Source organism: Mus caroli, unplaced genomic scaffold, assembly GCF_978045245.1.
Source record: "Mus caroli unplaced genomic scaffold, Mus_caroli_1 scaffold_1, whole genome shotgun sequence".
Classification (NCBI taxonomy): domain Eukaryota; kingdom Metazoa; phylum Chordata; class Mammalia; order Rodentia; family Muridae; genus Mus; species Mus caroli.
In genome coordinates, this window is record NW_028227256.1 from 184,880,581 (window position 1) to 184,902,548 (window position 21,968).

The following is a 21,968-nucleotide window of genomic DNA, read 5'->3' on the forward strand; positions in this document are numbered from 1 at the left end:
TACTTTGATCTCTTGTTGGTTCTCTGCTTTGGATAAAAGAGGTTTGTTTATGTCTATCAAGGAATAGTCTAATACAACAGACACGGAGGTATTATTTCCCGATAATGTGTCATCATTTCTCTTGTGGAAGAACGTTTATACTAACAACTTCCCTACCATTCACGCTTAAAATCATGTTAGCTGTTAATAATTGTTGTCCAGTAACACAGGGACTGGGATCAAGGCTTCTCATTACTGAGTAGAGTGACAGGGGTCAGAATATTGTCACTTCAATAGAACCTTCACTAGAACCATTCATGGCACTTTGGGTGAAAAAGGCTATAGTTGTTAACAGATGTTCTCAAAGGCATTTGTCCCCAAATAGATGAGAAAATCTGAAATACCTCCACCACCACCCCATGGCTATATATCACAAACTCACATTTACCTCTCTCACACAAACACTGCACATGACACATACACCTCCCCGCCCCCACAACACACATAAGCTGTAAAATGAATGTTACAATTTATTGTATCCCAGTGAGTCTGGCTCACTGGTAAATCTGAATAGTTCTTATAAAAGCCTCTTTTGTGTTTTCATTTCAAACTATAAAGGTTTATAATGAACCAGAAATGGTTTTAACTTTTTTTCTGACAGATGAGAAAGTGAGTACAAGAGAATGAGTCGGGATTGGGAGGGGGAGAGGAGGAGGGAGGGGAGGACAGGGAAAGAGATGGAGCTCGCTCGCTCGTAGGAGTGCACCAAGGTCAAAGGACTGAGGTCAAGATTGTTCCTCTGCCGTGGAGGTAGAGTCTGGAACTCTGGGCAGTGGCATCTTCCATTTCATGCTCACTTCATTTTATCCTCATTTCCACATTTCGTCTTCTGTTCTCTAAAACCAAGCAGCACAGTGGGAGGGAGGAGGCAATGTGTTAAAACACATTTTCATACTCTCAATACAAAGTGTTGTCTTAGTCTAGGAAGCAAGGGCCCTGCCACGGATCCCTGACATTTGTGTGCATTCTCCTTGCTCTCGGATGCCTCTGACTACACATCCAGATTGGCAATCTTGAAGACAGGTGTCTAAGTTACTGAAAGCAGAGGACGTCCCACCCATGAGCAAGTGGGTGAGTGTCAAACAGAATCTTCAGTATGAGGCCAGTTTAAGAGAAGTGTCTTCGTTTTTTTCTTTGCCCGATCACTGTGAGTAGCCTTAAGGTTACAAATGTGTATAATGCCAGTGTAAAGAGCCAGGTTTCATAGTTTTTCTTAGTAGCTTAAAACTTTAATCCCCAGCAGGTTAAAGTGTATCTTAACTGTTTGTTTACCATTCTCAACTTATACAGCTCATTTTCCTTACCCAGTGGCTAGAATACTGTTTCCTCTCTACAAAGACAATGGAAGTTTCCATTTTTCCAACCCATGTGTCAAGTATACTTACTTTTTATTTTCAAGTTTTGAGTCATTCATATGCTGGATTCCCACAGAATGGAGGAAAATGAACACTGCTTTTCATGTCTAAACAATGATTTAATTAAAACTCATCTCATCTGGTTTCCAAATAGAAACACATTTTAGCAGAAAGACATTCTGGACCAAAGCCCATTCCAAAGAAGAGTGGGAATATTCATCAGAACATAATGCAGGAAAACTCCCACAATGCTACATGAACTCTGATAGGGCCCCACGCAATATAGACAACCATGTCGGCTTCTTGTGGCAATGTCTTTCTATCCTGCTTACTAGAGACTTCCTGTCTGGTGGCATGAATGGGGCTGCAAGGAAAGCCCAACAGTGACAAGGCCCAGGATATTCTGATTTAGGTCAAATTGATTTGGGAATCTATCAAAAAATGACCAGTTACAAAGGCAAATGAAAGAAATGAATAGCACTGCTAATACACAAAATATGTAAAACATGAGATGAGTCAGCAGACATATCTTTAAAGTCGGACATACACATGTCATACAGGATACACACATGTCTTTTTGTATGTTTGCCATACACGTGTGCCTTTGCATGTCTCTGCTCTTTAATTAGACCAATGTGTTATTGGTTATAAGACCTTGTTATTCTTGCTCTTATCATTCACTATAAATAATCTAGCAAGTACTTTATCTTCACAGAAAAGTAATCACTGTGCCTTATATTATCATGGTGAAGAAGAATTTTAATGTTCACATGTTTGTAATCACAGAGGAGAACTATTAAGCTTTATTGGAGAATTTGGTTTAACATTGACTTTGATCAAATGAAAATTTAAAAATAAGTTGAGATATAAAGCAGAATCTGCTAAAAATAAGGTTAATAAAAATCTAACCAGTCAGAGATTATTACCATTACCATTTCTGCAATATATTAATGTATATATATATATATATACATATTTTACATATACTGGGTATATAGAAATATGCATCAACAGATATGCAGCTATATATGTACATATGTACATAATACATTGCTATGCAATCAAATTGAACAGTGGTTTTAAACAAAGCCTTCTTAAGAATACAAGGTAGGCATTTTGTCAGATCAGTGGGTAAAACATTGTATTTGCTTTCACTGATATATATTAATCAGCATTTGGGTTGGTTCCAATATTGTTGTGCAGTACTTTCCCCTGAATTAAGGTATTTCATCCTGGAGGGAAATTTCTTAAGACTCAGGAAGTCCTTACAGTGGCCCCTTAAGAGTCAAGGGGTAAACAACTCACAAGTCTCACAAAGACTCTGAAACCAACCAGATTCATAAAGCCCTCCTCCCCACGGTCATAAAAGCAGTAAGAACTGCTGAAGAGGGCAGACTCTGTCCTCTGAGCTGCTCTGTCCACTCTAAGTCATGCAGTGATCCAGGGTTGTAACTTCCATGAGCTGTCATCCATGTTGGAATGGGCTTCCAGGGATGCAGCTGTTTTCGAGGTGTCCACATCCCTGTAGGTAAATCCCTAATGGTGCTCCTCTAAGTAATCTAGTAAATTCACTTAGTTACCAAGGTGAACCTTGATGGTTCAGTGACTTTTTTCTATCATCAGCTCTTTATCTGGCAAGAATAGATGACTGATCATGTGTCCCAGAAACATCGTCACACAAGAGATACTTCTTTATAAAACCATTATAAACAGAATTAATACAACTTTCCATTAAAAGTTGCATATACATACATACATACATATATATATATATATATATATATATATATATATATGACACAAATATGAAATTTTTCTATTAACTAGGAGTATTTTCCATTTCCTCTCAGATATTCTTTTGGAACAGGTAAGTGGTTAGTACTGGTATCTGTCTTTAATACATTAACACCCAAATCAAAGCCTCCGGAGATCCCTGTGAAGCCGAGGAAACACAGCACACTCAACGTCAGGAGGCTTTAGGTACACCATGCTCTTCCCAGCAGGCTGGCCACTGAGTGTCCATCACCTTTGGCCTGGAGGACACTGGACACTTCTAACACATGTGATTTCTTATTTGTGAACTTTCCCTTCAAATGTCTTTTATCGCATACCTGATGAAGCTGTGCAAAAAAAAAGAAGCACACACACACACACACACACACACCACAATACTGTCTATGATCTTAGTTCAACTGCATTTTTAAATCTAAAATACATTAGCAATAAAAATAAAATTATTGAAACCTTATTTGACTCTTGAATTTTAGTAGTTATCTTTTTTCTTTTTCTTGGTTTGTTTGTTTATTTGTTTCAAGACAGGGTTTCTCTGTGTAGCCCTGGCTGTCCTGGAACTCACTTTGTAGACCAGGCTGGCCTTGAACTCGGAAATCTTTCTGCCTCTGCCTCCCAAGTGCTGGGATTAAAAGGTGTGCACTACCACCGCCTGGCAGTTATCTTTTTTCTTGTCTATCCTGCAAACTTTGGTAATTGTCAGAGACCCTAGACTCTTCCCATCACTCTAAATTAAGTAAAGAATCTTTAACTATACTATTTAAAAAGTCCTGAGGAAGATTTTAGCTTTTGGGATAGCACTGATATAGTTTCAGGCACTATGTAAATCTTTTCTGTGTCGTTTAATTAAAAGATAAAGAACACCTCAGACATTTGTTAGTTCTGTTAATGCATTTCAGTCCATTTTAGAGAAGATATTTGAAAAATAAAACCAATTGTTGAAACCATCAGATTAGAATTAAAGACATTTATAGAATTTTACCTCACATGAATATTGTTACAGCATTTTAAAAGTACCTAACAGTTAAGTCAGTCTCATTTGATTGGTAATTTATTTATTATATATTTGGACGTACTCAGAAAAACAATGCATACCTTTATACAATTTCTCCAGCTTTCGAATACAACTTTCCATACTTTGAGAAGAGTTCAAATGATGGCAGAACAGTCTGAAAATCCTAGGGGAAAGAGCTCAGGTTACCACAGAGACCCCACTGGTTTCTACTGGTATCGCTATAGGTATCATTTGGATTAACTTGAACTCTAAGGTAGGTTTTAACAACCACTCTTTATGTTTCCACACCCCCCCCAACACACACATATTTTGGACATTTTATCAGTCTAAAGCTTTTATTAAATTTGCATTCATTTTGTTTGCTTGCCTTTTTGTTGTTTGTTTCTGTTTTTTTGGTTTTTGTTTAGTTGTTGTTGTGAGACAAGGTCTCATTTTGACCCCAGGCAGGCCTGGACATCATTATGTGGGCCAGGCTGGCCCCACACATGCGTCAGTCTTCCTGTATCTGTCTCCCGAGCACCGGGATCTTGGGCAGCAGCAGCACACCTTGCAAGCACACAGGTTTGATGTCCATGGATAGCACAAGAGAGCAGCTCTGGGCCGCGCCAACATGAGATTGAATCACATACTTTCAAGGAGCCTTTGCCTTTGCCTTGGTTTTAGGGCATTCTGTACTGAGTTTTTGGTAAAGTAAACATTTGTTAACATAGTCACACAAAGAGGAGCACGATGTGTCCAAGTGCCTTTACTGGAGGGCGAGCCAGGCTCCTCACACCTGACCTGCTCTCGGAGGTCCTTGCAGAAGGAGGTTTTGCAAGTAGCCAGATTTGAAGCACTTGATTAAGAAATGGGTGTTTCCACAGCCAAGGGTTAACGAGGCAGCTCCTATACCAACTCTGACTACTGTGAATAAATGGAAGAGGTTTGGGGTTTTTCTTAAGAGTCTATTAGTGAAGGAGATTTTGTCTGAAACCTCCTGGCTGAGCGAAGCCAGGAGAAAAGCATCATCCTCGGCCCGGGCCTTCACAAGTCCACACTTTACAAGATTCTCAAAAGAGCCCGTGGTGTGTCTGGGTCTCTGTTGCCATTCATCTGACTCTCTGCTCTGGAACAGTAGACTCCTAACCCTAAATATCTGTTTTGATAACTAACCTCAGGTCCCAGGAAAATGCCTGCACTTGTCTGGGTTTGTCCGCCCAGGTGGTCGTGGTGGGCCCTACTTCTAAGTGCAGAGACAATGTGTGCCACAGAGACTCAGAGAGGAAACTAGTGAGTTAGTCTGAATGAAACGCTTCCCTGTAAACCGCACGTGGATGTGTGTGTCTAATGACGTCTACTTTTCCTGTGCGGCTCAGCAGTGTTCCTTCTCTTCCAGACACTGAGCAGAGGTAATGCAAACCCATCTCACTGTTTGAAGTATCTCAGGCATGTTTACTAACAGCTAGTATCTCAAACAGCTCTTCACCTTGAATCTATAATGTTCTGTAGTCTGTATCACGTGGTAACTTGACAGACACCATATCCATTTGTGTGAGTGTGTATAGGAAAATCTTACTTAACTTTCAGAACAAGTAGACCTGACCCACATGAAAGGCTCAAGAGGAATGAAATGTGATACACACCTGAAATTCAGTTCTAGATACAGGGAAAATGAAATCGTTAGTTTTTCTTATTTTTAATCTATTAGATAACAGTCTTTGTTATGAATTTATAGTAACAGTGATATGATTGGTGTGTACAGCAAATGATGTTGATATGCTATGGAAGGGTTTGGAGAGGACGAAGGGAATCTGTTGAAGTCTTATAACCACAGGTGAGGCAGTGGTAGTTGGAAGGTGATTCATTTGCTGTAAATCTATACTCACACTCTAGAGTGACCATGAGAACATTTTTAGGGACTGCAGCTGCGTTTGCGAGTGAGGAGACATGGAATATTATAAAACACTCAATTAATAGCAGATGTGTCAGAGAAAGATGAAAACCAACTCAGACTAAATAAAGAGCAAGCATAGCAAAGAAAAAGTAGTTATCATGGTGGTCGATAGTGACCCAGATGCATTAATAATCATTTTATACAGGCATGCTCTAAATGCCCCATAAAGGACAATGGAATGCTGAATAATATATTGCCTATAAACAAACCTAACTGATTTAAATAAAAGGCACGAATGGTGAAAACTAGGTGGACAGAGAATGGCCCTGTGTATTCCCATTAGCCAAGGAAGAGAAGAAAATGCTATACTAATTTTGGATAAAACAGATTTCAGAATAAGGAAAGTGATCAGGGATAATGGGAGTTGACTGTAGAATGCTAAAGGGGTCAAGTCTCCAAGAAGACCTGTCAGTCAGTAATGTCTATGTGCTTGGAGTCAGAGGGTCAGCGTACATGAGGGGAAGACTGATAGAGCTGGCAGGAAGTGGATGGACTCACTATTGTACTTGGCAAATTCCACACCTCTTTATCAGTGACTGACAGATCCAGCAGGTAGAAAATCAACAAGGGTGTAATTGAACTGAACAGCACTGTCAATCAACTGGATGTAATTGACATCTATAGACTTTTTTATCCACCAGCAGCAGGGTGTACACTTTTCTCAGATTCATACAGAAATACCACCAAGATAAACTATGTACTGGACCATAAAACACTTTAACAAATTTAAAAGAAACCACACAAGTGCCATTTCATAAAACAGCAGATTTACCCTGGGCATCAATGACAGATACATGGAAACCTCCAAATATTTGAACATTAGATAGTGCACCCCTGAAAAGAACACAAGTCAAAGAAACCTCAGGAGGAGACAAACCTAAGTGAGAGGAAAAAACACTTACGCAGATGGCGGAAGCACCAAGGGCTGCAGCAGCAACAGGAGACACATGGACAGAGAGGAAGACAAGGCCTTGCCCAGTGACCAGAACATCTGCTTCAGGAAAGTAAGAAAAGAAGAACATAGCCACGCAGAAGAAAATGATCTGGGTAGAAATCATGAAATCAAATCTAGAAAACTGACTGGGGAGATGACTCCGTGGGTAAAGTGCCTGCTGCTCAAGCACAGAGGCCAGATTGGACCCCAGTACACACTAATCTCTGTACTCTAGAGATGGGGATCCCCTGGGTGGATACCAGCCTCCTCAGTGACAAATCCTGTGACAAGAACAGGAGGCAGGAACATGCCAGGCATGTCTGGTGTGGGGACTTTAAAGCTGAGGGTTTCTGCTTCCTCCACTGCACTCGGAGTGCTCTTGGCTTTGCCCCAATACCATTTGCCTCAGTGAACAAAGTGAAAAGTAATGAGGACGATGGCCTGTGTCAGCTTTAGGCCTTCACAAGCAAGTACACATGTGTGTATATGCACCTGCACACACGTATACACACATGTAAACAAACATATGCATGTGCGCACACAAATAAATATACATGCATGCATGAAATAGGGAAACACAAACATCAAAAACATCATTCACTTTCTTGACAACATCAATAAAACCAGGAAACTGTTAACCAAGCTGAGTAAGAAAAGAAAGCGAATGCCAGAAGGACAGACAGACCTCAGGCTCTAAGAGGACATACTGGGATACAACAAGGAAGTTTACAGTTGGAAACTGGATAGAAACAGCCAAGACTCTGAGAGACACTGCTGAAACTCTATGAGGAAGAGCAGATGATCAGAACAGCCTGTATCTTTTAAAAATGGAAACAAAGCATCTTTGATCACAACTCCCCGTGAAGCGATTTTAAACAAGTCCTCTGACATACATAAACACAGGCAATGACGTGTACAGACAAGGTTAAGGATGATTACAGTCACAAGTTCTGGGCTTTCCTTCCTTCAGTCCTGTTATGCTCTTGTGTTCTTAATTTCTGACTTCTGTGGGTTATAGAGTTCCCCCTCCCCATGCACCGCGCTAGCATCTGGGCCTGTGTGCCCAGAGTACTGCGTTCTGTCCAGGCACCAGTACCAGGACTTAGTCCTGCCTAGGGCCAGACAATAGACATAAGTCTACAGTTATGTGGATGAGCAGGGATTGGTCCACTCTGTACAATACAAGAGAAATCTTTCAGAAAGCCATCACCACCTTTGCATCTGTCATCTTCTGATTTTCAGGCCCTCACAGCCTTAGCTAGTAACGAACCACAGCTTTTGTCTAAGGAAACCTCTGGTCCTGATTCCAAGTTCCAGACAAGTTGCTCCTGACACAATAACACAGTCACCCTACCATGAGAAGCCATTTACTCATGAGTTCAAGAAGCCACTTGCATTGATGCTCTTACGGGGTCAGGTTAAACAGGGGCTGGGGGTTGCTTTTCTGAAAACATCCTCATCAAGAAAAACCCTAGAGGTAGTGGATCCTACATCCTGCCGTAGCTGCTGCTTGCCAGAGCAGACAGCTTTTGCTATTAGGCTGCCCAGCCAAATACAAATCATCCACTGCCACAATGAGCTCCTTGGGACCGCAGGAGTGTTTGGAAGTGAATGGCTCTTTCAGCTGGAAAGTAGCCCAGGTTCATTTCAAACCCAAGTCAAAATGACACAGAGTGAATTTCCTGGGCCACTCACCCCAAGGTGTAGGAACACTAGGTCGGCAGCTGTTATGTTTAGCTAGGTATTTAAGGCTTTCCAGTAGACAGTTACAGTTGAGCATGTAACCAAGCCGAGCCCCTCAGTGAAACAATGCTTTTGTACCATGGACAGAGCCTCGAGACACAAGGGGTGGGGCAAGGGAGCAAGGAGGAAAATCACAGGTCAGGCACATACCTATCAGCTGAAATGATTTTAATACAGTCAGCTTTAAAATATTGCAGAGACTTTTCTCTTAGAACTAAAAAACAAAAACAAAACAAAACAAAAAACCCCAAAAACCAAAAACCAAAAAAAACAAAACAAAAAACCCAAGGTAGATGGTGAAAACAATATTAAATGCTGTCTCCTGAATGAGACCCCAAATGCCAGCTAGTCCTCTGGATCTTCTCTGCTTTTCAAGTGGGAGTTCATGGGGTGCTTTCAAAGAGTCCCTGATATTTTTCATGAAAATTCAATCTAAATAAACCTTCTAAGAGTGTTCTGAGATACTTTCAGTTAACTTTAAAAACCACTCATTTTGGAAACCAATGTAAATAAACCTCACCTTCTTGAGTTCTTTATATATATATATTGGATATTAGTCGTCTATCTGATTTAGGATAGGTAAAGATCCTTTCCCAATCTGTTGGTGGCCTTTTTGTCTTATTGATGGTGTCTTTTGCTTTGGAGTTTCATGAGGTGGACTCCATAAAATCAAATAACCCCATTAAAAAATGGGGCTCAGAGCTAAACAAAGAATTCTCAACAGAGGAATCCTGAATGGCTGAAAAGCACCTAAAAAAAGTTCAACATCCTTAATCATAAGGGAAATGCAAATCAAAATAACCCTGAGATTCCACCTCTCACCAGTCAGAATGGCTAAGATCAAAAACTCAGGGGACAGCAGATGCTGGTGAGGATGTGGAGAAAGAGGAACACTTCTCCATTGCTGGTGGGATTGCAAGCTGGTACAACCATTCTGGAAATCAGTTTGGTGGTTCCTCAGAAAATAGGACATACTTCTACTGGAAGATCCAGCAATACCACTCCTGGGCATATATCCAGAAGATGTTCCAACTTGTAATAAGGACACATGCTCCACTACGTTCATAGAAGCCTTATGTATAATGTCAAGAAGCTGGAAAGAACCCAGATGTCCCTCAACAGAGGAATGGATACAGAAAATGTGGTACATTTACACAATGGAGTACTACTCAGATATTAAAAAGAATGAATTTATGAAATTTCTAGGCAAATGGTTGGACCTGGAGGGCATTATCCTGAGTGAGGTAACCTAATCACAAAAGAACTCAAATGATATGTACTCACTGATAAGTGGATATTAGCCCAGAAACTTAGAGTACCCAAGATATAAGTTACAATTTGCAAAACACATGAAACTCAAGAAGAATGAAGACCAAAGTGTGGACACTTTGCCCCTTCTTAGAATTGGTAACAAAACACCCATGGAAGGAGTTACAGAGACAAAGTTTGGAGCTGAGACAAAAGGATGGACCATCTAGAGACTGCCACATCCAGGGATCCATCCCATAATCAGCCTCCAAACGCTGACACCATTGCATACACTAGCAAGATTTTGCTGAAAGGACCCTGATATAGCTGTCTCTTGTGAGACTATGCTGGGGCCTAGCAAACACAGAAGTGGATGCTCACTGTCAGCTATTGAATGGATCACAGGGCCCCCAATGGAGAAGCTAGAGAAAGTACCCAAGGAGCTAAAGGGATCTGCAACCCTATAGGTGGAACAACATTATGGACTAACCAGTACCCCGGAGCTCTTGACTCTAGCTGCATATGTATCAAAAGATGGCCTAGTCGGTCATCACTGGAAAGAGAGGCCCATTGGACTTGCAAACTTTATATGCCCCAGTACAGGGGAACGCCAGGGCCAAAAAGTGGGAGTGGGTGGGTAGGGGAGTGTGGGGGGGGAGGGTAGGGGGCACTTTTGGGATAGCATTAGAAATGTAAATGAGGAAAATACCTAATAAAAAATATAAATTGAAAAAAAATAATAAACCTCACTTTCCGAGTGATTTGGTGTACATGACATTGCTGCTATATGACTCATGATGACAATGGTGGCCCACTCTGCAAGGACTGCTCTGTCAGAAGTCTGCAGCTGGTCATCTGTATATGTGTAGAATACCTCTACCCCACACATATTCAAACACAAAGGGCCTACCCTCCTGAGAGACAGATGGGTGTCCAGTCTCCTCACAGTTGGCCACCTAAAATACTGGTTCAGTGAGTGGCATTCGGCACCTCTGGCAAAACTGCTCAGTCAGACAGGTTCTGTCACACTCCTGTCACATGAGGAAGCTCTGGGACAACAACAGCATCTCCACAGTTTTGTTCAAGGCATAAACACACTGAGCAGCTGCCTGAGCTGAGTTTTCCAAGGTTTCTAAAAAGAGCTTCAAGTGTTCTGTTCTTTGTAGTCTAAGACACAAGACCTAGGCTTTACATGAAACCACTTGTACATGAGGTGAAAGGGTCAATGTTTAGCTGTGAGAAATGAACTGTCAATCTGAACCTAAACGAAAGCAGAATCCATCCGCATATTAACTCACAGCCTGGAGGCTGCAGGTGTCTCCAGGCATTGCCCATAGATGTCCTAGGCCTTAGACTCTGAGCTAACGCTGCCTTGGAGCCCAGGGCCTCTAGAAAAGTTTTGTGATCTCAGACAAGCACCAGAGTCTCTATCATGCTTGCTATCTCCTAAAATGTGGGAAGCTGAGTCAGGGGGATCAAACGTTTGAAGTCAGCCTGGGTTCCTTGTCACTGTGTACCAAACAGAGAGACATTACCTCAACCAACAATGACACCAGAGCCCGTATCCAGCATGTCAGTACTTATTTTAGAGAAATACTCAAGTGCTCTTATTTTTAAAGTAAATATAGTGACTAGTCTCATATGCTTTCAGGGTTCACTGTATTTAGGTCAGGGAGAGCATAGCCAAACTGTAGAGTTATGAATCTGAGTTGCTTCTTTCTCTGCTTTCTGGAGGCATCTTTCCCCTGAGCTCCACTCTCTCACTGTCACTCGCTGAGCACACCTGTTTATTTCTCATAGTTGGCTCCCCATCTTGTGCATTGTCTTGGCTATAAATGTACACATAGGCACTGGCAGGCCAGAAATAGGAATCGGCACATAAGCGGTGGGGAGTCTTGTTGGCTAATCTATTGTACTATGGGGTACATATGTCATAATAAAAGGAGTACACAGTAGAACAATATGTCAGAAGAAATAGATGCACATATAGAAATAGATGTATACACAGAAGAATAGGTATAGATATTAATTTCATTGCAAAATAAACAAAGTAAGACATCCAACTAGATATTATGCTATAGTTAGGAAGGTCTGTGGTCTGCTCATTGATTTTTATCACACAGCTAATGACATCGTGGCAGGAGGTACCGGTAACATCACCTGTGTGCACAAAGGTGGCACAAGGTAAGCAGGAGGGATGTTGAATGAGACTGGTACTTAAGGGAGCATGTGGTTGCACATGGCTAATCTACTGGAAAATATGCTGCAAAAATGTTCAGAGTTAGTATCGGGATGGCTTCACAAGAATGAATTAAAATGGAATAACAATAGACACTAACATTATAACATTCCGAAATAAGTGTTGTTTGGTAGAAGGAACCAAATGCCTCTATGTAAGGAGGTTTCCCAAGGATGATCTCATTGAGGTCAGGAACTGCTAAAAAGCCAGGTGACATTTTATTCATAGTTGTATTCTCGAGGTTTAATTTAACATAGTTGATAGGCAAAGAGTGGGCTTGGTAACTACCTGGCCAAAGAAATGGCTGAACAAATGCACAGGTGGGCTTGGCCCTGCATCCCTTATTGGGCAGTGCATCTTAAAGCCTGTCTGTCTTTCAGCCTGACTCTCTAGAAATGTTATCAGAATCCTAGTGTCAACTCATATATTGGCTGAAGCCTTTAGGATCCCAACTACCACATACAGCCTTGTATCACTTCACAGCTACAGCCCAAGTCTCTAAGTACTTGTAAGATATTAACCAAGAGGGTCGGGTCCACTAGCAAGAAGGAAGTGTCAGACACTATATCAGAGTTGCATGACCAGGGCCTTCATCTGTCTTGTCTGTCTTCCTGTGCCATCAGAGTGCTGAATACATTATGCATATGAATTACACATAAATAAATCTTAACTAAATAGAAATGCAGGCCTTTAAAGTATGACTCTGCTTTCTCAGAAAGTGGATATGAGGCCTTTAATGAGGACTTCATAAGAACACAGCTGTCACTCAGATCTAGACCCTTAACCGGCACCTCTGTGCTCACTTGTTACCCCCCAATCCAATGCTTGGAGTACTTGCATGGCCATGTGCAGGGTCAGGACTCACTCACATTCTCAAGCAGTGTTTAGATGTCTGAGTGCTTTGAACCAAGACCCTTCACATCCTCTCTGGTCCTTTTTAGTTAGTAGAACCCCATTTTCTCCCTAGGCAGGCCATAATAGCTAGAATCCTCTTCAGCCATGTTGGTAATAAAATTGAGACGTGTTTTTAATTTCATCTCACCTTTCTGTGGCATTACTGGCCATGGAGAAATTCTCTGACCTTCTTTGTCTATGAGGAATGCCAGAGAAATAAATGTTATATAGAGATGCTAAGAAAACCATAAACAGATGGGCTCTTGTGTGTTTCCCACTGCTTTAAAAAAATTACACAAAACCATTTTCCAAGCTCATTCCTACATGGTTCTCTTTTCCTCCTAGAACCTGAATATCAGAGCAGATGGTGCCCATGGGGTTTAGATCTACAGTTTAATATTTGGTGTTCATGGTGACCTTGGAAAATAGAACTACCACCAAAGATGAGAGCGAAGTGTATACTCTATAGTTAGGTCACAATTCTACCGTGACAAGCCATTGTGCATCAACGTGTAGCTTCCAGTACTACATGGCAGAGTCTAGGCCACCTATGATGAGAAAATGGCAGAAAAGCCAATGAATGAGAACATGAACAGGTAAGGACAAGTAACAAATTAAAAGGTGCACTCAGGTCTTAACTAAATCCTCATGGGTGGCAGCCATGTATAGGGTATTCGCTTATTCAAAATGCCCGGCATTGAAATGCTTGCTATTACTTTTCGTATGAATGGTTTTTTGGAATAAGTACATATATGTAACTCAGCATATATGTTGGTGATGGGTCGAATCCAAATAGGAAAGTCATTTATGTTTCACAAGCACAGCTCACATTCAGCTGAAGACCATTCTATCAACTACTTAAATGGTTCTGAGCATAAAAGAGTCTCCTAGTGAATCTCGAGAAGGGGTCTCACAGTGCAGCCCTTCCAACTTCAGGACACTTCCGACAAAGAGAGTTGCAGATTTGGGGTTTGCAGGCCAGGAAATAGTTATGTACATTAGAATTGGAAATTTAGTTTCAAAAACAATAATTTTGAAGTCAGGACAATTTCTCTGAGGTAAGAACAGGCTAATGTGTGAGTGGAACTTCGATGACCATGCTGTACACCCTTGGCCACTTGCCAAACCTAGATTCCCATCATTGCTCAAATGCTCCTTTTAAAAACTAATTTTAAACATTCATTTACTTATTCATACAGTCTTTTAAATCAAATTAATCAAGTGCCTTGGCAGTAAGAATATAGTAATGATTAAGTTAGACAAAATTTCCTGTCCCCATGGAATAAAAATTTCTAGCAATTGGAGACAGGTAAGAAGCAAGCATGGGACAGAAATGGGAGACAGATGGATGAAGCTGGAAAAGCAGCTGTGGTTCCCAATTGGGTGTCATTAAGGGAGGCTTTCCAACCCTGAAATACAGGAGTGAGTGACCATGCCATTCACCAGCACAACCACACCACTAAGTATGCCACTACAATTCTCCTGTCATGTCAAGTGACCAAAACCAAAGCACCCCAAAAGATGGTAGAAAATTTGGGGGGAGCTAGAATGCTCAAGTTGAAGTTGTTAATGCCTTTGCAATGCGCAGTGCTGGTCAGTGTGCAGATATAAGATGAAGAGCCTTTAGAGCAGACAGCTAGCTAGGGATACCCTGGCCTTGCAAGCTTAAAGAGCTCTCCCAACGCATGCTACTCCCTCCCAGCCAAGTCTGATCCATATGCTGCCAGCATCTAGTATACCCCTAGGAAGAGGGGCAACAGCTCAGAGGTGAATAAGTGCCTGCCCAGCCTGTTCTTGCCCAGCAAGAGCGCTCTTATACTTCCGAGCAGCACTGTCTGAGAGACACTGGAGAAATGGACACGACTGTTGCTAATGATTCTCTCTTTCCTTCACTGAGCTCTTAAACGGTGTCTGATGTCAAAAAAGAATTGGCTTGGAAGAACTTCAAATAGAAAGATTATGTGTTGTCTGGGCAGCTTGGAATTTGCATGTGTGCATATCTGTCTGTCTGTCTGTCTGTCTGTCTGTATGTATGTATGTATGTGATATATATGTATGCAGGCACATTTGCCTATGGACACACACACAGGCCAGAGGCAAACATCATTAGAAAGTGTCCTTCTATTGTTCCGTGCCTACTTTATTTCCTTGCAACAAAATGTGTCCCTGAATCTGGAGCTCCCTGTTTTCAGCCACATGGGAGCCAGTAAGCCACAATGATCCTTTTGTCTCTGTCTGCCCCTCCCTGGCAGGGGTTACAAGTAGTCACCAAAACAAAACCCAAAATCAAATAGATAGATAGAAAGATGGATGGATGGATGGATGGATGGATGGATGGATGGATGGATGGACAGAGAGATGGATAGGTAGACACACAGATACATAGATAAATACATACATAAGGTGGGAGCCATCTTCCTAGTTCAGGCAGTTTTAAGAGCAAGAGGCAACTCCCATCAGGATCGGGTTTTCCTTTTATGGCCATTGTCACTGGTAGGAGAAGTAGCCCTCCACTAAGAGGATACATTTTCCCTCCAGTTTCCTGGAAACTCTTCAGGACTAAGATTTGTGATGGGATGTATTGTTACTTCATGGTTAGCTGGAAGGTGGGCCTTTGCATAGCATGTCTTGTGCATTTTCTAATTTCCTTCTGAAAAGGCAAACATGCCTGAAACAATAAGCTGGCTAATTTAAAAGGCGGAGATAACTAAAACGAAGGGCAATTTTCCATGTATTTAATGGCTTTACATGTGCAAATCTTACCCTTGGAATCAACTAGTCATCAGATCTTAAAAGAAAAAGCAGTCCTGCCTTTGGTTCATAAAAGAAGTTCATCTCCTTCTGCACACGTCTTCATCAAAAAGCGTTTTTCACTTGTTGATTTGAGTCTATGCTGTGAGAACTCGTGTGATAATATTCAGTATAAAAATCAGGAAATTAGTCTCACAGTGGGAGCCTGCTAAGGACGCTGTTTTAATCTTATCCTTGAAGCACTGGCAGAAAACATATTAATTGTGGTTTAATTTATGCAACAAATATTTCATTTTAATTATGCTTCATTTTTGTCAAGCTATAAAAATGTCAACAGTTCTGACAGTGTTTTTCTTACAAGTTTTTTTTTCAAATGAAAGAATTAAAATCAAGTACTGTTTCTGAAAGAGATTGTGAAAGATTTCTAATTACTGCTTGTGTTTTTGAAAAATTGCCAGTCTAGTAACCCCAAAATAACATCTGGGAGTGTGTGAACTTGAAGGTTTATTACTCAATATTTATAATTCTTAATAATATACATGCATCATTAATATAATAGAATTCCCACTGCAAAGTTTTTTTTTTTATAATTACAGCATATATCAATAAGTGTCATTACTGTGAATGTTCTTTCTGCTTTTGATCATTTCTCTCAGGGAAAGTGGGATGAGGATAAGGGAGCTGACTGCAGCTGAGGCCGGGCACTGAGGAAAGAGTGTTTGCCATCAGCAGCAGCCAAACCAACAAGCTGGAGAATGATGCTAATTGTGCCTAGCAAACATTTACTATGCCCTTAGCAGATCCACCCAAAACACTAAGTCTCCTACAGAAAAGGCCGCTTCCTTTAGGAAAGCCTCTCTTTAGATATAAATTAAATCTTCTGCACTGCAGACCTAGTGTTAATCTTTACACCTTTCTCACGTTCTTTTATGCTTCTTGTTTTGTGTCACAGCAATTTCCCTTGAAGTCTGATCTCACCTATTGGATGGAAAGGCTCCTGAGTTAGACCTCAGTCTCTGTCCACTATTCTTCATTAGCTAGAGTCAAATGTGTGTGCACAGGAAAGCCTATGGGAGCAGAGCCTATAGGTTATCATTATACTTTTAGCATGAACACTATCATTTCATAAGCCTTTCTGCAAAACGTAACCGCTGTGTATTGAAATTTCACCATGGCAGGAAGTGAACTCTTCACCCTGTTCCTCCTCTCAGAAGTGCTCACTCTCAAATGGGGAGAATTACGCAACATCCAGTAAATTATACCTGCCTGGGAACTAGAAGGTAGTAGGAACCTCAAGTTACTACTGCTGATGAGCAGAGCTAGGATGTAGCACCAACATGAAAGTGAAGAAGTGGGGTACAGCTAAGATCCCCTTCTAGCTGGTGAACAGAGCTAGGGTGTAGCACCAACATGAAAGTGAAGAAGTGGGGTACAGCTAAGATCCCCTTCTATTCCTCCTCTCTACACCCAGACACTTGAGCCACTACCACCTTCAGATGGGCTGGGTGCCAGAGTAAGGAACGGGGTTTTCTGGAAACTGTATGTGAGGAACACAAACCCCAACTTCCCTAGCTCCCTCTTTGTGCTCTCCTCAGAAACAACCTGCCTTCCTCTGCCCTAGTTTCAGAGGGGCAGCAGTTCTGGAGGACAGAGCAAAGGGTCCCCAGATGCCAGCAGGCAAGGGTAAGGCCATATGATAGCACCCCCTTATTTTGAGTTGTTCAGCACTTTGTCATCTATAGCTACCGATAGTCTGAAAATGAATGAAAAATTACAGACATCTAATACATTTTAAATAAATTTTATTCTCATGTATTGTTATAATGGTTCTATGCTAGCATTGCTAGTTGTTAATCCTGTAACTGTGCCTAATTTTTTACTGTATGCATTTATACCTGCATATCTGTAGGACACTACATCTGTGCAGGTGCCTGTAGAGACCAGAAGAGAGATTCGAACCCACAGACCTGGAGTTCCAGGGAGTTGTGAGCTGGGACTGGACCTGGGTTCTCTGCACCAGCAGCAAGTGCTCTTTACTACTGAGACACTGGTTGCCCCTGGCTTTTAAGTTCAACTTTACAAAAACAATTCCTTAAATATGTCGCTCTGACTTCAAACTCAGAGCACCTGGGGGCACAGCCAGCCCTGGGTTCCCATAGGAAATATTTCTCTCAAGTTCATTGGTTTGATTACCCTAGTTCAGACTGGAATTCTATGAAGCCAAGAAGAATTACAGTTGTATCACAGAGGAAGAGAGTGAGAATCATGAGTCACACCAGGATCTGTCCTAGTACACTGTCAACCTTAGTCCAATCACATTCCCCAAAGAAATCACTCACCATAGCTCTGAAACTGTCTGTATGCCCAACTCCTCTCTGCTCTGCGAAAAGTTAAGCCTCAAGCATCTGCCCCTCCTGGAGTTTCCTATTCTGTGAGGCTCCTGTGCAGCACATGCATGGTGACACATCTGTGTGCATCATCTTGTCACCTGTTGCTTGCCAGTTTTTCAGTGGTCTCAGGTCCCAGACTTTTTGTAACTTTTCTTCATGTGTATCAAGGAAATCATATAATCTATAAAGTTCAGAACTATCCAAAGTCCAAGCACATACTGAGTGGGGTGGGTCACATGAAACAATATGTCTAGGTATGAAGAAAACATACTCTGATCCCAATTAAACCAGACACAAAAACCAGCTTCATCCCACAGAAACATATTCCAATACAGCGGTTCTCACTCTGTTGAGATCAAGTCTGTCTGCCTTACTTTTCTTCCATCTGCTGCTGAAATGAAGATCCTTTTAGAGTCATCTGGTCAGAAGGCCTCCTGCCCACCTCCCAGGCATCATTCCTCGGGCAGAAGACACCCTTTATGCTCACTATCCCTACGCTCACTATATAGGCTAAGCATCCACTACCTCAACCTGAGACCTCTGGTCATTTGTGGACCTGAGTGAGTGAGTGCCTCTGTGAGCAGCTCACGTCCTGAGGGTGGAACTTGGTTCCTTGGGGCTCTATTGGTGGCTGGGCAAACCCAGCCTGACCTTGTTCCTCTGCTTTCTTCCAGGTCTGCCCCATCCCTGTCCTCTCATTTCTTCTTCCCAGACTCTCTAATCTCCAGGCAGAGAGGTCTTTTGCCATTGGATTGCTGCTACCACACATCCAAATTCTGCTGGTAGATCAGACAGCTCAGGCCGGGGGCCAAACAATTCTTTATGGCTAGGGGCTATTGCCCAGGCCAGCCTGACTCAGTTCCTCACGACCAGATGCTTTTACCCAACATTCGATGCTCTACTCTGTGGATAACTGGGCTAAGTACTAAAGATTAAGTAGTTCTTGTGTTAAATGTTGAGAACCACATCTTATTTCCAGTTTGCACCCCTACCCCCAGTACTAGTATGTGCTCAGAATAAGATTAGACAAGACTCTACTGAAGAAAATGAGTGGCCTCAGGCCGCTAGAAGACTTCACAGTGACCCTCAACAGTACAGACTGACCTTCACAGAAGTCACCCCACAGTGTACCCTGCCCTCAATAGACAGCACCCCCAGAGTATACACTGGCCCTTCACAGTTGCTCCCACAGTTCAGACTGCTTGCCCTTCCCAGACTGGCACCTCTATAGTAAAATCTTCCCTAGCAAGCCCTGCCCACAGAAGTAGTGATCTCAGGTATGGTTTGCACCTTATTACTAAATGAGTGAAAACAGGAAAGATAAGAAGATGGCTATAAAAGTCCAATTAAAATGTAGATAAGAAAAAAACATTAGCAATAAGTAAAATACTTAGATGAGTTTGAGAAGGACAGGAAGAAGTATCACTGAACATATAAAATTAATATCCTAAGAGATATCAAACAACAATTGCTTCCATTATATAAGTACAGGCTGCCAGTTATTGAGAAAGAAAAGGAGTCTTAGTGAAGAAATGGTGTGCAAACAGAAAACACAGCTTCATGGAAAAACTCAGATTCCACAGCTCTTACTGAGTCACAAGAATGGACAGTAAAAAGGCGGCAAAATCACACAAGGCACAGACACACTCAGAGTCATACAGAAAGCTCCTTCTGTGACTGTGATAGATAGCCTAGGAAAGCTATGGCAGTTGGTCTCAGAAGAAAACAGAAAACAATCAGGAAAGTAAAATTCCCCCAAGTCAGATGACAGAAAACAGACAGAGTGGAGTTGAAAGAGCTTCCAACTAGGAGTTCCATGTCTGCTTTCTGTAAGTTGACCTCAGACACCAAAACTATACTGCCAGGCCATAAGAGGACATGGGAAAAGGACAAGACACATGAAGAAATGATGCAAATGTGAGCAAGGCAAACTCTAACTCCAGAAAAGAAAAAGATAGGGAAACAGCGTGGAGAGTTCTTGAGGTAACAGGAAACAGTACCTACATCCAGAAGACACTGGAGAGAGTCAGTACTCCTTCAATCATGACACATGACGAATCTCTAGGAAACCGAAAGACAGTGGTTTATGAAACATAAATTCTTATTTCTCACGTGGAAAATATAAACCAAATGATAACGTCTAACTTAGGTCTGCAACCCGCTGGTGTCTAGGAGACCTGGGCAAGCCAACTAGTGTTGCAGGGGAGATGCTCTTGTGCAGTGTGTATTCAGATGCTGATTGCATACTCCGAGATTTGGCTGAGGTTTGGATTAGCATTGCCACGATATTTGGAGCATCCCCTGCCTCAATGATGTGCAAAGATTGTTTTCTATCACCTCTGATTGGTTAATAAAGAGCTGATCAGCTAACTAGCTGGTGAGAAGAGGAAGTTGACAGGACTTCCAATCCTAGTCAGGGTCCCAAGGAGAAGAGAGGAAGGAAGATGGATCAGGAGGGTTCACCACGAGGCAGTGATGAGAGAGCAGCCATGAGGACACACGTTGACCAGAGTAAGCCAGGGCAAGACTCAGAATGAAGGCAAAGGATTCCATGGCTGGGAAGTAGACAGCCATGGAGGGTTAGACCCTACCCAGCTTAGTGTTTGCAGCTTATTAATAAACATACCAGGTCTCTATCATTTATTTGGGAGCTAAAATGGGTTAGAGGTGTAGAGATGTCCTGTTGTTATTTAGGAATCAGGGGACGGCGAACCAACCTCCCCCCTAATTACTTTTACAGTCTAGAGGCAAGAGGGTCAGGGCTATGTCACATTAGTAAGGTTACCCTTTGCCAGGATTAAAGTGAAAATAATAAATACTGCAATTAACCACTTACTGTCCTTAGAATCAAATTTCATTTCAATTTGTTCATTTTTCATCAAACCATATATATCTTAGCAACTGCTACACTTAAAAATCATGTATATAAAATAATCATACTTATTCTAAAAGTTTAAATATATAGTCATATATGTATATATATGCATGTATAAAATCATAACTTCCTTCTGAGCAGGGTAGTAATTAATGATTTTTATAAGTAGATCCGGATATTAAAACATCAGAATGCACATAAGATAGCCAATGTAAATGAATGTACTATTTTATAATGCCAGCTCTCTGCATGCTTTGAAGAAATTATATGCACATTTACTGGTTTATATACAACATTCAGTGTCTATATTTGAATCAAAATTATTAAAAATCTATTTTTTGGACTAGTGTCCTTTTGTCTGACTAAATCAAATTAAGAGAGCAATGGTAATCTTCTCAGAAGCTATTTCATACTTGGATGCCCTTGAACTTTACCAAGTTTGAACTAAAAGCATATGTAGGTAAAACATCTTAGTATTAAACATGAAAGATGTTTACTTGCTATTACCTGTCAAAGTACAATGTACCGAACAATAAATAAATATGACCCGTATTTAAACTTTATAAATGAAAGACTGTCAAGTATAAAAAAAATTGACATCTGAGGTATATGAGAATTTAATATAAGCATTTAGGACATTAGTGTATTTCTTTATTATTTTTGAACAATATAGCATTTAATATAGAATATATAAAATGGAGCAATGTAGATGATTATCGCCCTTTAAAATTGTGTTGGCAGAGCCTCACAAGAGACACAAT

At 41.3% G+C, this 21,968-nt stretch overlaps 1 protein-coding gene across 1 annotated transcript in view; it reads right to left on the reverse strand.

The window, feature by feature from the left end:
- Positions 1-496: 496 nt before the first annotated feature.
- Spata17 (spermatogenesis associated 17) overlaps positions 497-21,968 on the reverse strand; it is a 160,985-nt gene continuing 139,513 nt past the window's right edge. Inside the window, exons 10-11 of the mRNA XM_021158392.3 lie at positions 4,281-4,363; positions 497-875 (exon numbers count right to left, since the gene is read on the reverse strand). Coding sequence (XP_021014051.1) covers positions 4,283-4,363 — 81 coding nt within the window. The 3' untranslated portion in view covers positions 497-875; positions 4,281-4,282. The remainder of the gene's footprint in view (positions 876-4,280; positions 4,364-21,968) is intronic.